Source organism: Pongo abelii, chromosome 9 (genome assembly GCF_028885655.2).
Source record: "Pongo abelii isolate AG06213 chromosome 9, NHGRI_mPonAbe1-v2.0_pri, whole genome shotgun sequence".
NCBI lineage: Eukaryota > Metazoa > Chordata > Mammalia > Primates > Hominidae > Pongo > Pongo abelii.
Genome location: NC_071994.2, coordinates 33,602,108 through 33,615,648, shown reverse-complemented (window position 1 = coordinate 33,615,648; position 13,541 = coordinate 33,602,108). Strand labels below are relative to the sequence as shown.

General features: G+C 42.7%; 1 protein-coding gene across 4 annotated transcripts in view; it reads left to right on the top strand.

The window, feature by feature from the left end:
* The window catches only part of KIAA1549L (KIAA1549 like), a 297,476-nt gene that overhangs the window by 234,218 nt on the left and 49,717 nt on the right, over positions 1–13,541 (top strand). For all 4 annotated transcript variants that reach the window (XM_054524510.1, XM_054524513.1, XM_054524509.1 and 1 more), the window contains exons 14-15: positions 2,350–2,531; positions 5,455–5,672. In XM_054524510.1, coding sequence (XP_054380485.1) covers positions 2,350–2,531; positions 5,455–5,672 — 400 coding nt within the window. The remainder of the gene's footprint in view (positions 1–2,349; positions 2,532–5,454; positions 5,673–13,541) is intronic.

Sequence of the window (13,541 nt, the reverse complement as noted above, 5' to 3'; positions counted from 1 at the left end):
CTGAGCTGTCATCTAGAGTCTTAACTGGCAAAAACCAATAGATGTTGGCATGGATGTGGTGAAAAGGGAACGCTTATACACTGCTGGTGAGAATGTAAATTAGTACAACCGCTATGGAAAACAGTACAGAGATTCCTTAAAGAAGTAAAAGTAGATCTACTATTTGATCCAGCAATCAATCCCACTCCTGGGTATCTACCCAAATGAAAAGAAGTATTATATGAAAAAAGACACTTGCACATGCATGTTTATAGCAGCACAATTCACAATTGCAAAGATATGGAACCAACCTAAGTGCCCATCGGCCAATAAAGAAAATGTAGTATACATACACCATGGAATACTCTACTCAGCCATAAGAAGGAATGAAATAATGTATTTTGCAGCAACTTGAATGGAGCTGGAGGCCATTATTCTAAGTGAAGTAACTCAGGAATGAAAAACCAAATACTATATATTCTCACTCATAAGTGGGAGCTAAGCTATGAAGACACAAAGACACACAGAGTGATATAATGGACTTTGGGGACAGAGGAGAGGGTGAGAGGGGAGTGAGGGATAAAAGACTACATATTGGGTACAGTGTACACTACTTACGTGACGGGTGCACTAAAATCTCAGAATTTACCACCGTAGAATTCATCTGTGTAACCAAAAATCACTTGTACCCCAAAAGCTATTGAAGTTTAAAAAAGAGAAAAATGAAAATAAAAAATAAAGTCTTGACTGGGGCTTGCAGGTTGGTCACTCATGGCTCTTGACAGGGGGCTTCAGATCCTTGCCACATGGACCTTTCCATAGGACTGCTTCAAGGTCCTCAGAATGTGGCATCTGGCTTTCTTTAGAGTAAGTGATCGGAGAGAGAGCAAGGTGGAAGCCATGATTTTTTTTTTTTCTTTTTTTTTTACAACTAAGCCTTGGAAGTAACACATTGTCATTTCTGTAGTTTCCTATTGGTTACACAGGTCAGTCCCATTCATCCTGGGTATGAATATCAGGAGGTGAGAATTCTTAGGAGCCACCTTATTGGCTGGCTTTCATAGATGGCTTGTATAGCAAGTGTCCAGGTGGCAGATAATGGTGGCCAGGCCAGAGCTGCCCAGCAAAACTACATCTAAAAATATAGATGCATCTGGTAACACATTCAAATAGAGATTTTCCTCTGTCATTGGCTGCTTGGTGGCCTGCTATTTGCAAATCAGCCCACAGAACTTAAAAAAAAGTCCAATTATAACCCATTGTTAGACTCTGAAGTGTTTTAGCCACTTTGTAAAAATAACAATTTACTTGGCTTAATTTGACAAATCTTCTGTGATTATGATAAGTGACAGAATGATACAAACTATGTGTTTCTCAATAATTTAAATAACATCCCAATCTCTCAAGCAGACAGGAGGAAAGATGAATACACTGCTCTTACATTCATATTTTATATAACACCTCTTTTGCTCCTAAATTGTCTACTGGTTTAGTTGTTTGAATAGGCTTAATGTATCTCTTGCCTAGCCATGCTCAATAAGCTGTCATTCTTATAGTTACTTAATGGGAATATGCTTTAAGAACAAGTAAATCAGCAAGATACCAGGGGCCCTGGAACTTCTCTGTCAGCTTAGTTATGGAAGCTCAAGGCAGACTGGTGTCTTTTAGCAACTGCAGCAGAATTATCTGTCAGAAGGGAGGATTAATTTAACAGAGCGTAGGTAGAAATCCTTCTACTTAATTAGGGGAGTTGTCTTTAGCTTCAAATTAGTTTATCTGGTGGAATTTTCATAGCTTTTATTTTAGACAAATAAAAGAAACCAAAACCCAAATCACTGGGGAAGCAACCTTCAGAAGAGGAAAAAAAAAGTGTCAGCCACTATAACTGTGGCTTGTTGACCAAGAAAGACATGTTACTTTAACATGTTGTAAAGATTGGTAGCATTGGTGGCTGAGCCTGAACTGAATGCTGTTAGTCTGAGGATTGTCAGATTTTAAGGATAGTTACAAGGTTTGGCCAAACTCACTTTTCTCACTTCCAACTCAAACATAGAGAAAGAAGTTACTTTTTAATTTTTTTCAACTGTGTTATGTCATAGTTTTGAAAGAATGGTTCTTACTGTTTAAATTCAAACCTCTACAGTTCTTTCCTACCCATCGATAAGGCAATGGAGGGATAAATCATACAGATCTTAAATTTAAAGGAAAACCACTAGCAGTAGCGAGCCCTTGGCACAGAAGCAGATGCTGTCGCTTCTGAGGTTGTTTTGAGTAAAGTAATGTCCTTAGGCTGTGAGTCTCACATAAATTCTCCTAGGATCACACAGCTCCCCAACATCATAAAATCGATGTGTTTATATTGTGCTTCAGTGCCAGCGAGTGATGAAGAGGAGGGAGCAGTTCTATTTGACAACTCCAGCAAGGTGGCCGCTGAACCCTTTGACACATCTTCTGGGTCTGTGCAGCTCATTGCCATAAAACCCACAGCCCTCCCCATGGTGCCCCCCACCTCGGACAGGAGCCAGGAGTCATCGGCAGTCCTCAACGGCGAGGTAAGTGCCTGGAGACCCAGGGCAGGAGATGGTCCGGCCAGACTTGGGAAATTCGGACTAAGGAACAACACCTGTGAATACTGGGTGCAGATTGCACCTAGGGCCATATAGGTCATTTTTACCTCTGCATGTACCAGGCCTCTGCAGAATGAATGAGGACACAAGTCACCCAAAATGAGTTTGTTGGGTGATGTTTTCAGAGCACTTCCTATGTTCATTAAAAGCCCAGAGGGAACTTTTAAAATAATGTGATTATGAATAGAAGCATTAGGCATTCTGCTCCCCGACCCCCTCACACACACAGCCTTTTGCCTTTCTTGGTGACACTCCTAAACTGTCCATTGTGGGATGTCACTTGTAGTGGGGATGGAAGGGGCTTGAATTGAGAGGGAACCAGGGAAGACAACATCATATGGACAGGGATGTGGGCCACTCTGGGGACTTTGAAATGACATTTACTCCTTTGACCAAACTTGAAACAACTCATTGGCTGCTTCCAGAAAGCTATCAATGGATATCATGATGTCAATAAACTTTCCTAAGGGTCTGAAAAAAAAATTGTAACATTCACCATAGAGTGATGATTTCATCAAAGAAAATTAGATAGATAGATAGATGCCAGAAGTTAGGTAAAAATTATCTGTGTTTCCTTCATCTTCGGCAGCAGAATGGCCAGTGGATTGCAAATGTTTATGAACTTTAAGAAGATGCATTTGGACCCTACATGTGAACATTTACATTACATGTGTGCCCAAGCATGTGCACACACATGCTCTTAATTTTTCTCTGTTCTTCAGCTGTCAGGTTGGTTGTTAATTTCATTTGTTTATACCCAGCTATTTTTACCTGCAACGGGTGGGAGATTTCCAAAGTTTTAAAGTCTTTTTCCCACCACACCTCAAGGAACATGCTATGGCCCTATAAAACCAGGTATTGTAAATATGCAGCATCTGGGCCACTTATAAAAGCATTTTACAAACCCAACTCAGGAAGCAACTCTTGTTTTCTGGGCAGAAAGACTGAGATGGTTTAAAGATGTGATGGGTAAACCTTCATCAATTTAAAAAAAATAACTGGTTGTGGACGTACAGAGTGCATCTCTTTCAACCTCTTCATTTTTTAAACCAAGAAGCTGAAGCATGAGGGGTCCAGTGGCTTGTTCAAAGTCACACGGCAGGTTATGGTGACAGCCATGAGGTTGAGGTCCCCTGACTTCCTGTCCAGTGTTCCTTTCCTCTCTTTTACTTACTACAGCCTATCAGAGAATAATAGCATTGTGCTTAAAAGAGTATGGATTCTCAAGCCATGCCTCAGGGGTTTGAACCTCAGATCTTTTACTTACTGTGTGGCCTTGAGCACGTTAGTTCATTTCTCTGTGCCTCAGTATCTCCATTTATAAAATAGGGCTGCTGTGAAGATCAAATTGTTTAATATATGTAAAGTATTTAGAGTAGTGCCTGTCACACAATAAGCACTTTGATGATGATGATGATGATGATTATTATTATTACTATTGTTGTTATTACCACCCATTAGACAGCCAATGAAGAAAGATCATGTTCTTTATGCCCCTTGGCTCTACAATTTGAGAATCTGGATGTCTTCTCAAAACCAGTCACAGCCACTGAATTTTCTCTTGGGCACAATTCTGCCACCAGGCATGCAAACCCCATAATTAGAGGCCTCTGAGGTTGACACTAATGCATTGATAACTGCTGTTGATTTGGACACTCTGCTCAGTTATGGATACATGTGATGGCCAGTAGGCCTGGATCTTTTCATCCCAGCTTAATGATGTGAATGTCATAGAGACAGACTCCAAATCTGGGATAGATTCAATTTATCACCCCCTTTTCCTCCCAGGCCCATCACCTTGTCAAAGAAGGAGAGCAAATCAGCATCTTCCTTGTCCAGAAATGGATGCCATATTTTGGTAGTTAAAGGAATGGACCTTGCTGGCATTTGGATTGGAAGAGAGCCCTGAACTGTTCTCTATAATTTGCTGCCTGGTGGAGCCTGACACAGATTGTCTTGTAATTTTCTTCCTCCTTCTATTATGGGTGGCTGGTTTAAATGAAGAAAGCAAACCCAGAAGCCATACGTTTTTCTTTTATAAATTACACGACATTCTTTTACAGATTATTTTTAAGAAAGCATAATAAAAACAGAAAGTTTGGAAATGTTGGTGTGACATTCTCATCATTTGTTATTTATTTAGCACAGTCACCTGCTTATATCTCCAACAGTTTGCAAGGTACATTAGCCACGTTCCCTTCTGAAAGACCAGACTGCCTTTGCCCTATAGGGCAGGACCTGGTTGGTGTTAGTGGACATACAAGGCTTCAAAATTACCTATCTCTCAAGAAAGGCATGGATTTACAGAAACATGCTGTCAGATGCAGGTTGACAGTGTGGAAAGGCCTTGGGAGCGGCTGCTTCCCCTTCCACCCTGTCCGTCCCAACTCAGCCTCTTCAGGAACTTGCTGTCTTATCCAGCTGGACACCAGCTGAAGGGCAGCAAAGGCCACTGGGTTCCCCAGGACTGGAGCTAGACTCAGGGCAGTGAGAACTGTCAGAGGCACCCACACAGAGGAATCAAAAGGGTGTAGGCATAATTAAGGCTGAGCCACATTGCTAAGAGCATGGAGTCAGGCCTAGGCCTGAACAGAGACAGGACAGACTAGGGATAAGGAGGCCTTGGAGGAAGGTCTCAGGTGATTCAGGTGAGTGCCGGGCTCCACAGTATCTGTAGTCTACTGTTGTGGGCTTGTCTCAGAATGGGACGCAGGTGGGTCTGGCTAGCTCAGAGGCCCAGAGGTGATGCCTGTGATGGCTTTTTAGAAGTGATAACCTCCTGGTGAAGGTCTCCCACCTGCCGGCCACACTGGGTCAGGTGTGGGCCTGAGACCGTCTCTCTCCCCAGGTGAACAAAGCCCTGAAGCAGAAGTCAGACATCGAGCACTATCGGAACAAGCTGCGCCTCAAAGCCAAGAGGAAGGGATATTACGACTTCCCTGCAGTGGAGATGAGCAAGGGTCTGACCGAAAGAAAAAAGATTTATGAAAAAGCCCCGAAGGAAATGGAGCATGTTTTGGATCCAGATTCAGAACTCTGTGCTCCATTCACCGAGTCTAAAAACAGGTGCAGTCTCTAAGGGATTCTGTAAAGGGTGCTGTATCATTGGTGGGATAAGGGCAGGCCTTGGGCAGTATATCCTGGTCCCTTATCTGGTACTGTAGGATTGTGATCTTTGCAGTCCACTGATTTGTACCACGTTGGTCTGTGCAAGCAGGTGCTCTGTAATGAGTCTGAAAGAGAGTAACATTAAAGCCATTAAAAAGGAATACTTGGGCAAACAACCATAATTGTCCTTTAGCTTAATGGTATTTTCAAACCAGTTGCTTTTTCAGAGCTGAATGAAGATTATAATTATCACCTACCTAATGGTGCAACTTCCAGATCAAGGGACATTGTATTGTTCAATTGTTTTAGAGGCTCTTGCATAAGAAAAGCAAATTTCATGCTGCACCTTTTCATTCAGCCTCAGTAAGTACTTACTGCACAGGTGCTCAGTGCTCCATGCTGGTTTATCTCATTCATTCACAGACTTGTTCATTTATTCAACGTATATTTTCACCTGCTATGTATTAGGTACCATTCAAGATGCTGAATGCTGTCATGCTCATGTGGGCTTATTCATTCATTCAATTCAAATTCCTTCAACATTTAATTGTGGACAAGACAGTCCTATTGGTGCTCTTATGGAACTTAGGGTCTAATGGGAGAGAAAGAATCACCCGAAAAGTTTATTAATGACAAGTGTGATGGGTGTTTGAAGTATGAGGTGCTGTAACGATCTAAAAAGGAGTCCTGTCCCAGCGAGGAAGGGCTAAGCCAGATGGTTTAAATTGGCATCTGTCTTAGTTCTTTTTGTGCCACTATAACAGAATACCTGAGACTGGGTAATTTATAATGAGCAGAAACATATTTTCTCACAGTTCTGGAGGCTGGGAAGTCCAAGATCAAGGTGCCGGCATCTGGCACGGGCCTCCTTGCTGCATCATCCCATGGCAGAAGGCAGAGGGCAAAGAGAGAGCAAGAGCAGGCCAAATTCATCCTTTTATAACAGCACCAATTCCACCCATGAGGAGGAGCCCTCATGGCCCTGTCACCTCCCAAATGTCCCACCTCCTGACACCACCATGACAGCAACTAAATTTCAACATGAGGTTTGGAGGGGAAAAACATTCTACCACAGCTGCAGCCTCCAAAGCTTTGTTGCTGACTAAGCAGAGTGATTTCACATGCACGGTCAAAGGCAGAGGTTAGTGAACCCAAACATGTCCACCTTTCTTCCTTTCCTACCTACCCGAAGCGCTTTCATGATTTGAGGCCACCTCTTTCCGATACACAGTCTCCTTGGTATCCCCTCTGGCTTTGAGCATGCTGCCACCCCGACATGCCACAGAGCCATGACAGACACATTCTCCACAGACTGGGAGCCATAGGGCAGTTTCTGGCCTGAGTAGGTACTTACTAAAAGCAAAAATGACTCTGTGACAGGCTTGGATCAAAGCCACAGAATCAAGCTGAGAGTTGGGGCTAAATTTTATGAATTGGATCAACATAATTTATTTTCAGTAAAGAAAAGAGGAAATTCTCAACCAGTGCTTAATTTACCATGCTTCTAATTAGGCTTGGTTGGTATGACAAGCTATTGATATAAAATCACACCATGACAGGGTTCACAATGCATGTGTCACTGTGTTAATACCTGTAGAAAAAAAAGAAGAGTTGGGGGGTTTATAGGGAGGCTGATTGGTTCTTTAGCTTTTATTTTGTACTTCAGGGAGTTTTACTTCAGTGGTCTTTGGGATGGGAGCTGGGATGGGAGCTGTTTTTCCTGGATTTCTTGCTGACACTCAGGGAAAATGAATCAAAGCCACAAAATCAAGGTGAGAGGTGGGGCTAAATTTTATGAATTGCGTTAACATAATCATTTTCATGTACAAATTAAAGAAATTTAGGAAGTTAATTGAGAAACAAAAATTTCAGTTAAGGCTTTTTATGAAAAGAGAATGAATAAAGAATGAACCAAACTTGTTTCTGTAGAGAGGCATCACCTCTGCCTAGCACAGGTGCAGGCCAGATTCTTGGGGCCTTTTGATGACCTGCTAATGCCACATGTATTGTAGCTAATTCTCAGCAAATGTTCGTTGAAGAAATGGTTTCATGATCATAAAGCACCAAAAACAACTTTTAAAACATTTTTGACCAGTTAAGGGGAAAATATGGAGAGCCATAAACTGAGCGAGCTAGGAATAAGAATGGAGATAGGATCAGCCAGAGATGAGAATGGGGAGGGACAGACAGAAAAAAAGAGAGTGACAACCTCGGTAAGCCCAGAGGTATTATTCTTGACACACTCTGCTGTTGACTCCAGAGACTGCTGACTGTTTATCTGCTATCACAGGTTAGAGTTACCTGTTAATTACTCTTCACAGTATAACCCTCCAGAGGTTCTGCTTTCAGTGACCAAGCCACAGTAGGACAAGTGAAGGAATCATGCTCTAGTCCAGAGGTAGCATCAGTATATTAGGCCAGTCTCTTTTTATTTTTGTTTTTTTTAGAGATAGGGTTTTGCCATGTTGCTCAGGCTGGTCTCAAACTGCTGGGCTCAAGCAGTCCTCCTGCCTTGGCCTCCCAGAGTGCTGGGATTACAGGCATGAGCCACTGCGCCCAGCCAACCATTCTTGCATTGCTATAAAAAATACCTGAGACTGGGTAGTTTTTTTTTTTTCTTTTCTTTTAGGTTTGAAGTTACATGTGCAGGTTTGTTATATAGATAAACTTCTGTCATGGGGTTGGTTGTATGGATTATTTCATCACTCAGGTATTAAACCTATTACCCAATAGTTACTTTTTCTGCCCTCTCCTTCCTTTCACCCTACACCCTGAAGTATACCCGTGTCGGTAGTTCCATTTATATTCAAGAATTCTCATCATTTAGCACCCACTTATAAGTGAGAACATATGGTATTTGGTTTTCTGTTCCTGTATTAGTTTGCTAAGGATAATAGCCTCCAACTCCATCCATGTTTCTGCAAAAGACATGATCTTGTTCTTTATTATGGCTGCATAGTATTCCATGGTGTATATGTATCACATTTTTTTCATCCAGTCTGTCATTTATGGGCATTTAGGTTGATTCCATATCTTTGCAATTGTGAACAGTGCAGCAGTGAACATTCTCATACATGTGTCTTTATGGTAGAATGATTTCTGTTCCTCTGGGTATATAATAGTAGTGGAATTGCTGGCTCAAATGGTAGTTCTATTCTTAGCTCTTTGAGGAATTGCCATACTGCTTTCCATAATGGTTGAACTAATTTACACTCCCACCAACAGTGTATAAGAGTTCCCTTTTTCCTGTAACCTCACCAGCATCTACTATTTTTTGACTTTTTAATCATAGCCATTCTGACTGGTATGAGATGGTACCTCATTTTGGTTTTGATTTGCATTTTTCTAGTGATCAGTGATATTGAGCTTTTTTCATATGCTTGGGCCACATGTATATCTTCTGTTGAAAAGGAGACTGGGTAATTTATAAAGAAAAGAGATTTAATTGGCTCATGGTTCTGCAGGCCGTGGAAGCAAAGCACCAGCATCTTCTTAGGCCTCAAGGAGCTTTTACTCATGGTGGAAGGAAAAGCAGAAGCAAAAGAGATCTGGGGCAGGGAGATGCCATACACTCTTAAACAACCAGATCTCGCGAGAACTCACTCACTGTCACAGGGACAGCACCAACCCATGAGGGATCCACCCCCGTGATCCAGTCACCTCCCACCAGGCCCCACCTCCAACACTGGGGATTACATTTCAACATGAGATATGGGTGGAGACAAATATCCAAACTAGATCAATCAGTAACCAGAATTTTACCTTAAGACCTAAATTAAATCAAATAAAAGACAAAGTTTAGGTTCCAAATGTTGACTCATCACTAAATCTTTTAAAATCATTTTCAGAGCCTTAAAAAAATCAGAACATTTATACATTATAAACTCCTATCCAGAGACACAAAGTACGGACATAATTGAGATGGTTGCTGTTGGCGGCCCCATCCATGCCCTCAGCACTCCCTGAGCCTGTCCAGGCCAGCAGCATCCTACTTGCTACAGGCATCTGTGACTCCAACTTAAAGGCTTTTTCTCAGCAGCCACCAACCAGAAGTGTCATGTAGTTAAGACACTGTGGAGCATCCTCAGTCCGTAACAGATGGAAACTGATGGATAAATACCCCATCAGGGAACTCGAAGCGTAAGTTACACTGTTGCAGTAACTACATTTTCTAGTTTCTATATTTGATGATTTGGACATCTGGGGCCTTGCTGACCCCAGAGAAACTGTCCTCCCCAGGCTGCTGTCCTCCCCAAGCTAATAAAGGACTCACCGGCAAACATGCCTTTCATGTGCAAAGCAGCCAGTGCAGAGGCCAAACATGAACTGCCTGCTTTATATGGTCTCACAGGGCTCTCCACCCTCAGTCACTGTCTGCCTGCCCTGATTACCCCAGGGCTAGGTACCAGACAACTCAGGACAGCCCTTGTGCCCCAGAATCTGCCAAAAGTATTCAATCAAAATTAGTCACACTCGCCTGTGGTATGGCCTGTTGCCTTCTCTTGGGATCTGTGAGTGTAACAAGCTATATATATATATATATATATATATATATATATATATATATATATATATATAATTTTTTTTTTTTTTTTGGTGTGGGGGCTGGGGGAGATGGAGTTTCCCTCTGTTGCCAGGCTGGAGTGCTGTGGCGCTGTCTTGGCTCACTGCAACCTCCGACTCCCTGGTCCAAGTGATTCTCCTGCCTCAGCTTCCCGAGTAGCTGGGATTACAGACACATGCCACCACGCCCAGCTAATTTTTGTATTTTTATTAGAGACGGAGTTTCGCCATGTTGGCCAGGATGGTCTCAATCTCCTGACTCTTGATTGGCTTGCCTCAGCCTCCCAAATTGCTAGGATTACAGGCATGAGCCACCGCGCCCGGCCTCAAGCTATATTTTTAATGGCAGTCTTGTCCTGATCTATTGGCCATGCCATACCTAAATAATAAAACCTACCTTTTAAAACAACTGTCTCCCACACTTTTCCAGGGGGCTTGAGCCTCCGTTACCCAAAACACAAATCTCCATATCATACCCTTTATTGATTTTCCTTCCTTCCCTCTGTCATTTCCCCACTCCCCAGCTAGTGCTTCCTGCAGCCACCTCCCAAATAAATGACTTACACTCAAATCATTCTAGAACCTGCTTCTAGGGAACCCAACGTAAGGTAATAATATATAAAGATGGAGTTGCTCTGATGGAAGCTGGGCCTCCTCCTGCTCCTCAGTCCTTCCCAGGCCATCTCTATGGAACCCCGGGGTTCCATAGAAAGAGAACATAATTTGAGAGCTACTTTCTTAAACTATTTCGGGATTAATAAGCAAGTAAAACTCATCATTACCCACCCAGCAGTATTTTCAGAGGTAAAAAACTTAGTTCTCAAGTTTGTATGCTTCAAAATGTATTGCCTTTAAAAAGCATATAGCAAAATATCAACAAGAAATGAATATACCTAATGGGATGCTATCTTATTAAATAGGTAATTTCTCTACCTGAGAGTCTAATTTATTTTTACATAGATGCTTGCATACCAGGCCTGCATTGGTGGTCTGGAAATTGAAATCCATATTAAACAGCAGCCTTTAAGCTGTATATTTTAAGGGGATGTTGCCTCCGAGACAAAAGTAGACTGGTAAACACTTCAATGTCAACACTTTTACCTACATTTACAGTTCTTGACAGGGCTTACACACTCTCGCTATTGTACTTCTAATAGTTGCAAAATAACCTACTTAAGTGTCAGTTGCTAATCTTAGTATTTACTCCACCACCACCCTTATTAGTAAATCTTTTCTAAATGGGCTAATTGATAATCTCAAGATAGTTGTAAAGTCTGCCTTTTCCCAAAAACGATGTGTAATTAGGTCAAGGATGAGAATTCTTCTCCAGTCTGCAGAAGGTGTGAATCACTAGGAGCAGATTGTTTCAACAGCTCGCTGAGGTTGTGCTTCCCTAAAGGAAGCCACTAATTGCAGATAGCTATAGGGCACAGTTTATACTATTAGCTTGTGAGTGCCGTTATTAGAATTAGTCAGAATTCTTTGGGCTGCAAATGATGGAAATCCAGCACAAACTGGTTAAATAAAAGGGGAATATATTATTGAGCATTATTGAAAGGTCCAGGCTTCGGCATGGCTGGATCCAGGGGTCAGACGATGTCTCCTGTGTTAGATCTTGCTCTCTTTTCACTCTCTGCTGCCCCCATTTTCAGGCAGGCTCTTACCTCATGGTGACAAACCGGCTGCCAGCAACTCCTGGCATATATCCTATTTTCTTAGAAACCCCCATACCAAGAGAATGCCTCTTTCCTAGTTGCCCTAGCAAAAGCCCTGAGACAGTCCCACCAGAACAACTCAGGTCAGATGCCCAGCCCCCGACCCATCACTGTGGCCATGGGGATGTGATGCTGGGATTGGTCCAGCCTGAGTCACATGCCTACCCCTGAAGGAAAGGGAGCCCCCAAGTGACATCATGATGCTCTTACCAAAGGAAGGTTATCACAGGTAATAGGCAAGCAAAGGCAACAGATGCTCTTTGAGCAGGTATAAGCTCTTCATGGTGAAGGTCTAGAACCAGTGGTGTCTGCTGTATTCCCAAGGCTAATGGCAAGGGTAATGCTTTGCCTTAGAGTTCTACTGCCTCTCCTAGACTATGTATGATTGTAATTCTGTGACTAACTTACTGTGTGTCTATGAAAAAAAAAATGTGTAAGCCTGCCAGGTTTCTGGGGCTTCCCACATAGTCACTGGGAAGAAATAATACAGTCTCTTCACCTTCAACCCATGAATAGCTAGAATCTTAGAGTACAGCCATTACATAGGTGGTGTTGGCAGGCACGGAGGCTCACACCTGTAATCACAGCACTTTGGGAGGCTGAGGTGGGTGGATCTCTTGAGCCCCAGAGTTCGAGACCAGCCTGGGCAACATGGTGAAACCCTGTCTCTACAAAAATTACAAAAAAAATTAGCCTAGCTTTGTGGTATGTGCCTGTAGACCCAGCTACTCAGGAGGGTGAGATGGAAGGATCACCTAATCCAAGGAGGTCAAGGCTGCAGTGAGGTTATACCACTGCACTCCAGCCAGGGTGACAGATTGAGATTCTATCAAAAAAAAAAGGTAATGTTTGGAGAGTTGTCTGAAGATAGATAGTCTTAGAATGCAAATTAATCATAGGGAGACGTATGGCTGGGTGAGAAGGAAGTGCTATCCCTTTGCCACCTTGCAGGATCATGTGGAACTCACTTGTCCCCAATAAGCCTCACCCCCACTTGTAAAATTACCTCTTGTGGAAGAAGAAAAGCATGGCGAATCTCCTCACTATGTTGCTATTTACTTCCCACTCTTTGAAAAGATTTTTCTAATGACAACTGGAGACAAGACAGGGGTGACAAATATATGAATTTTTTAGCAGTAGCTGAGTGGAGCCCCTGAATGTGCTACTCCCTGGACCTGAAATGCTCTGTGCCCAGATCAATGTGTGGCTGGCTCCACTTAGGACTCAGCTGAATTGTCACCTCCCCAGAGAGGCCTTCCCTGATCTTCCTATCTGAAGTTGTCTCCCATCCTAGTCCCCGTTTGTCACAGCTTAATAGCACTTATCACTCTGAAATTACCATGTTAGTTATCTGTCTCTCTCATTAGGATGTAACCTCTAGGAGAGGAGGGGCCATAATCTATTTTGTTCACTGTGGATGTTCATCATCTTCCATGGTGCCTGGCACATAGTAGGCATTCAATAAATGATGGTTGGATGGATGGATGGATGGATGGATGGATGGATGGATGGATGGACGGACGGACGGACGGATGGATGGGTAGGTAGG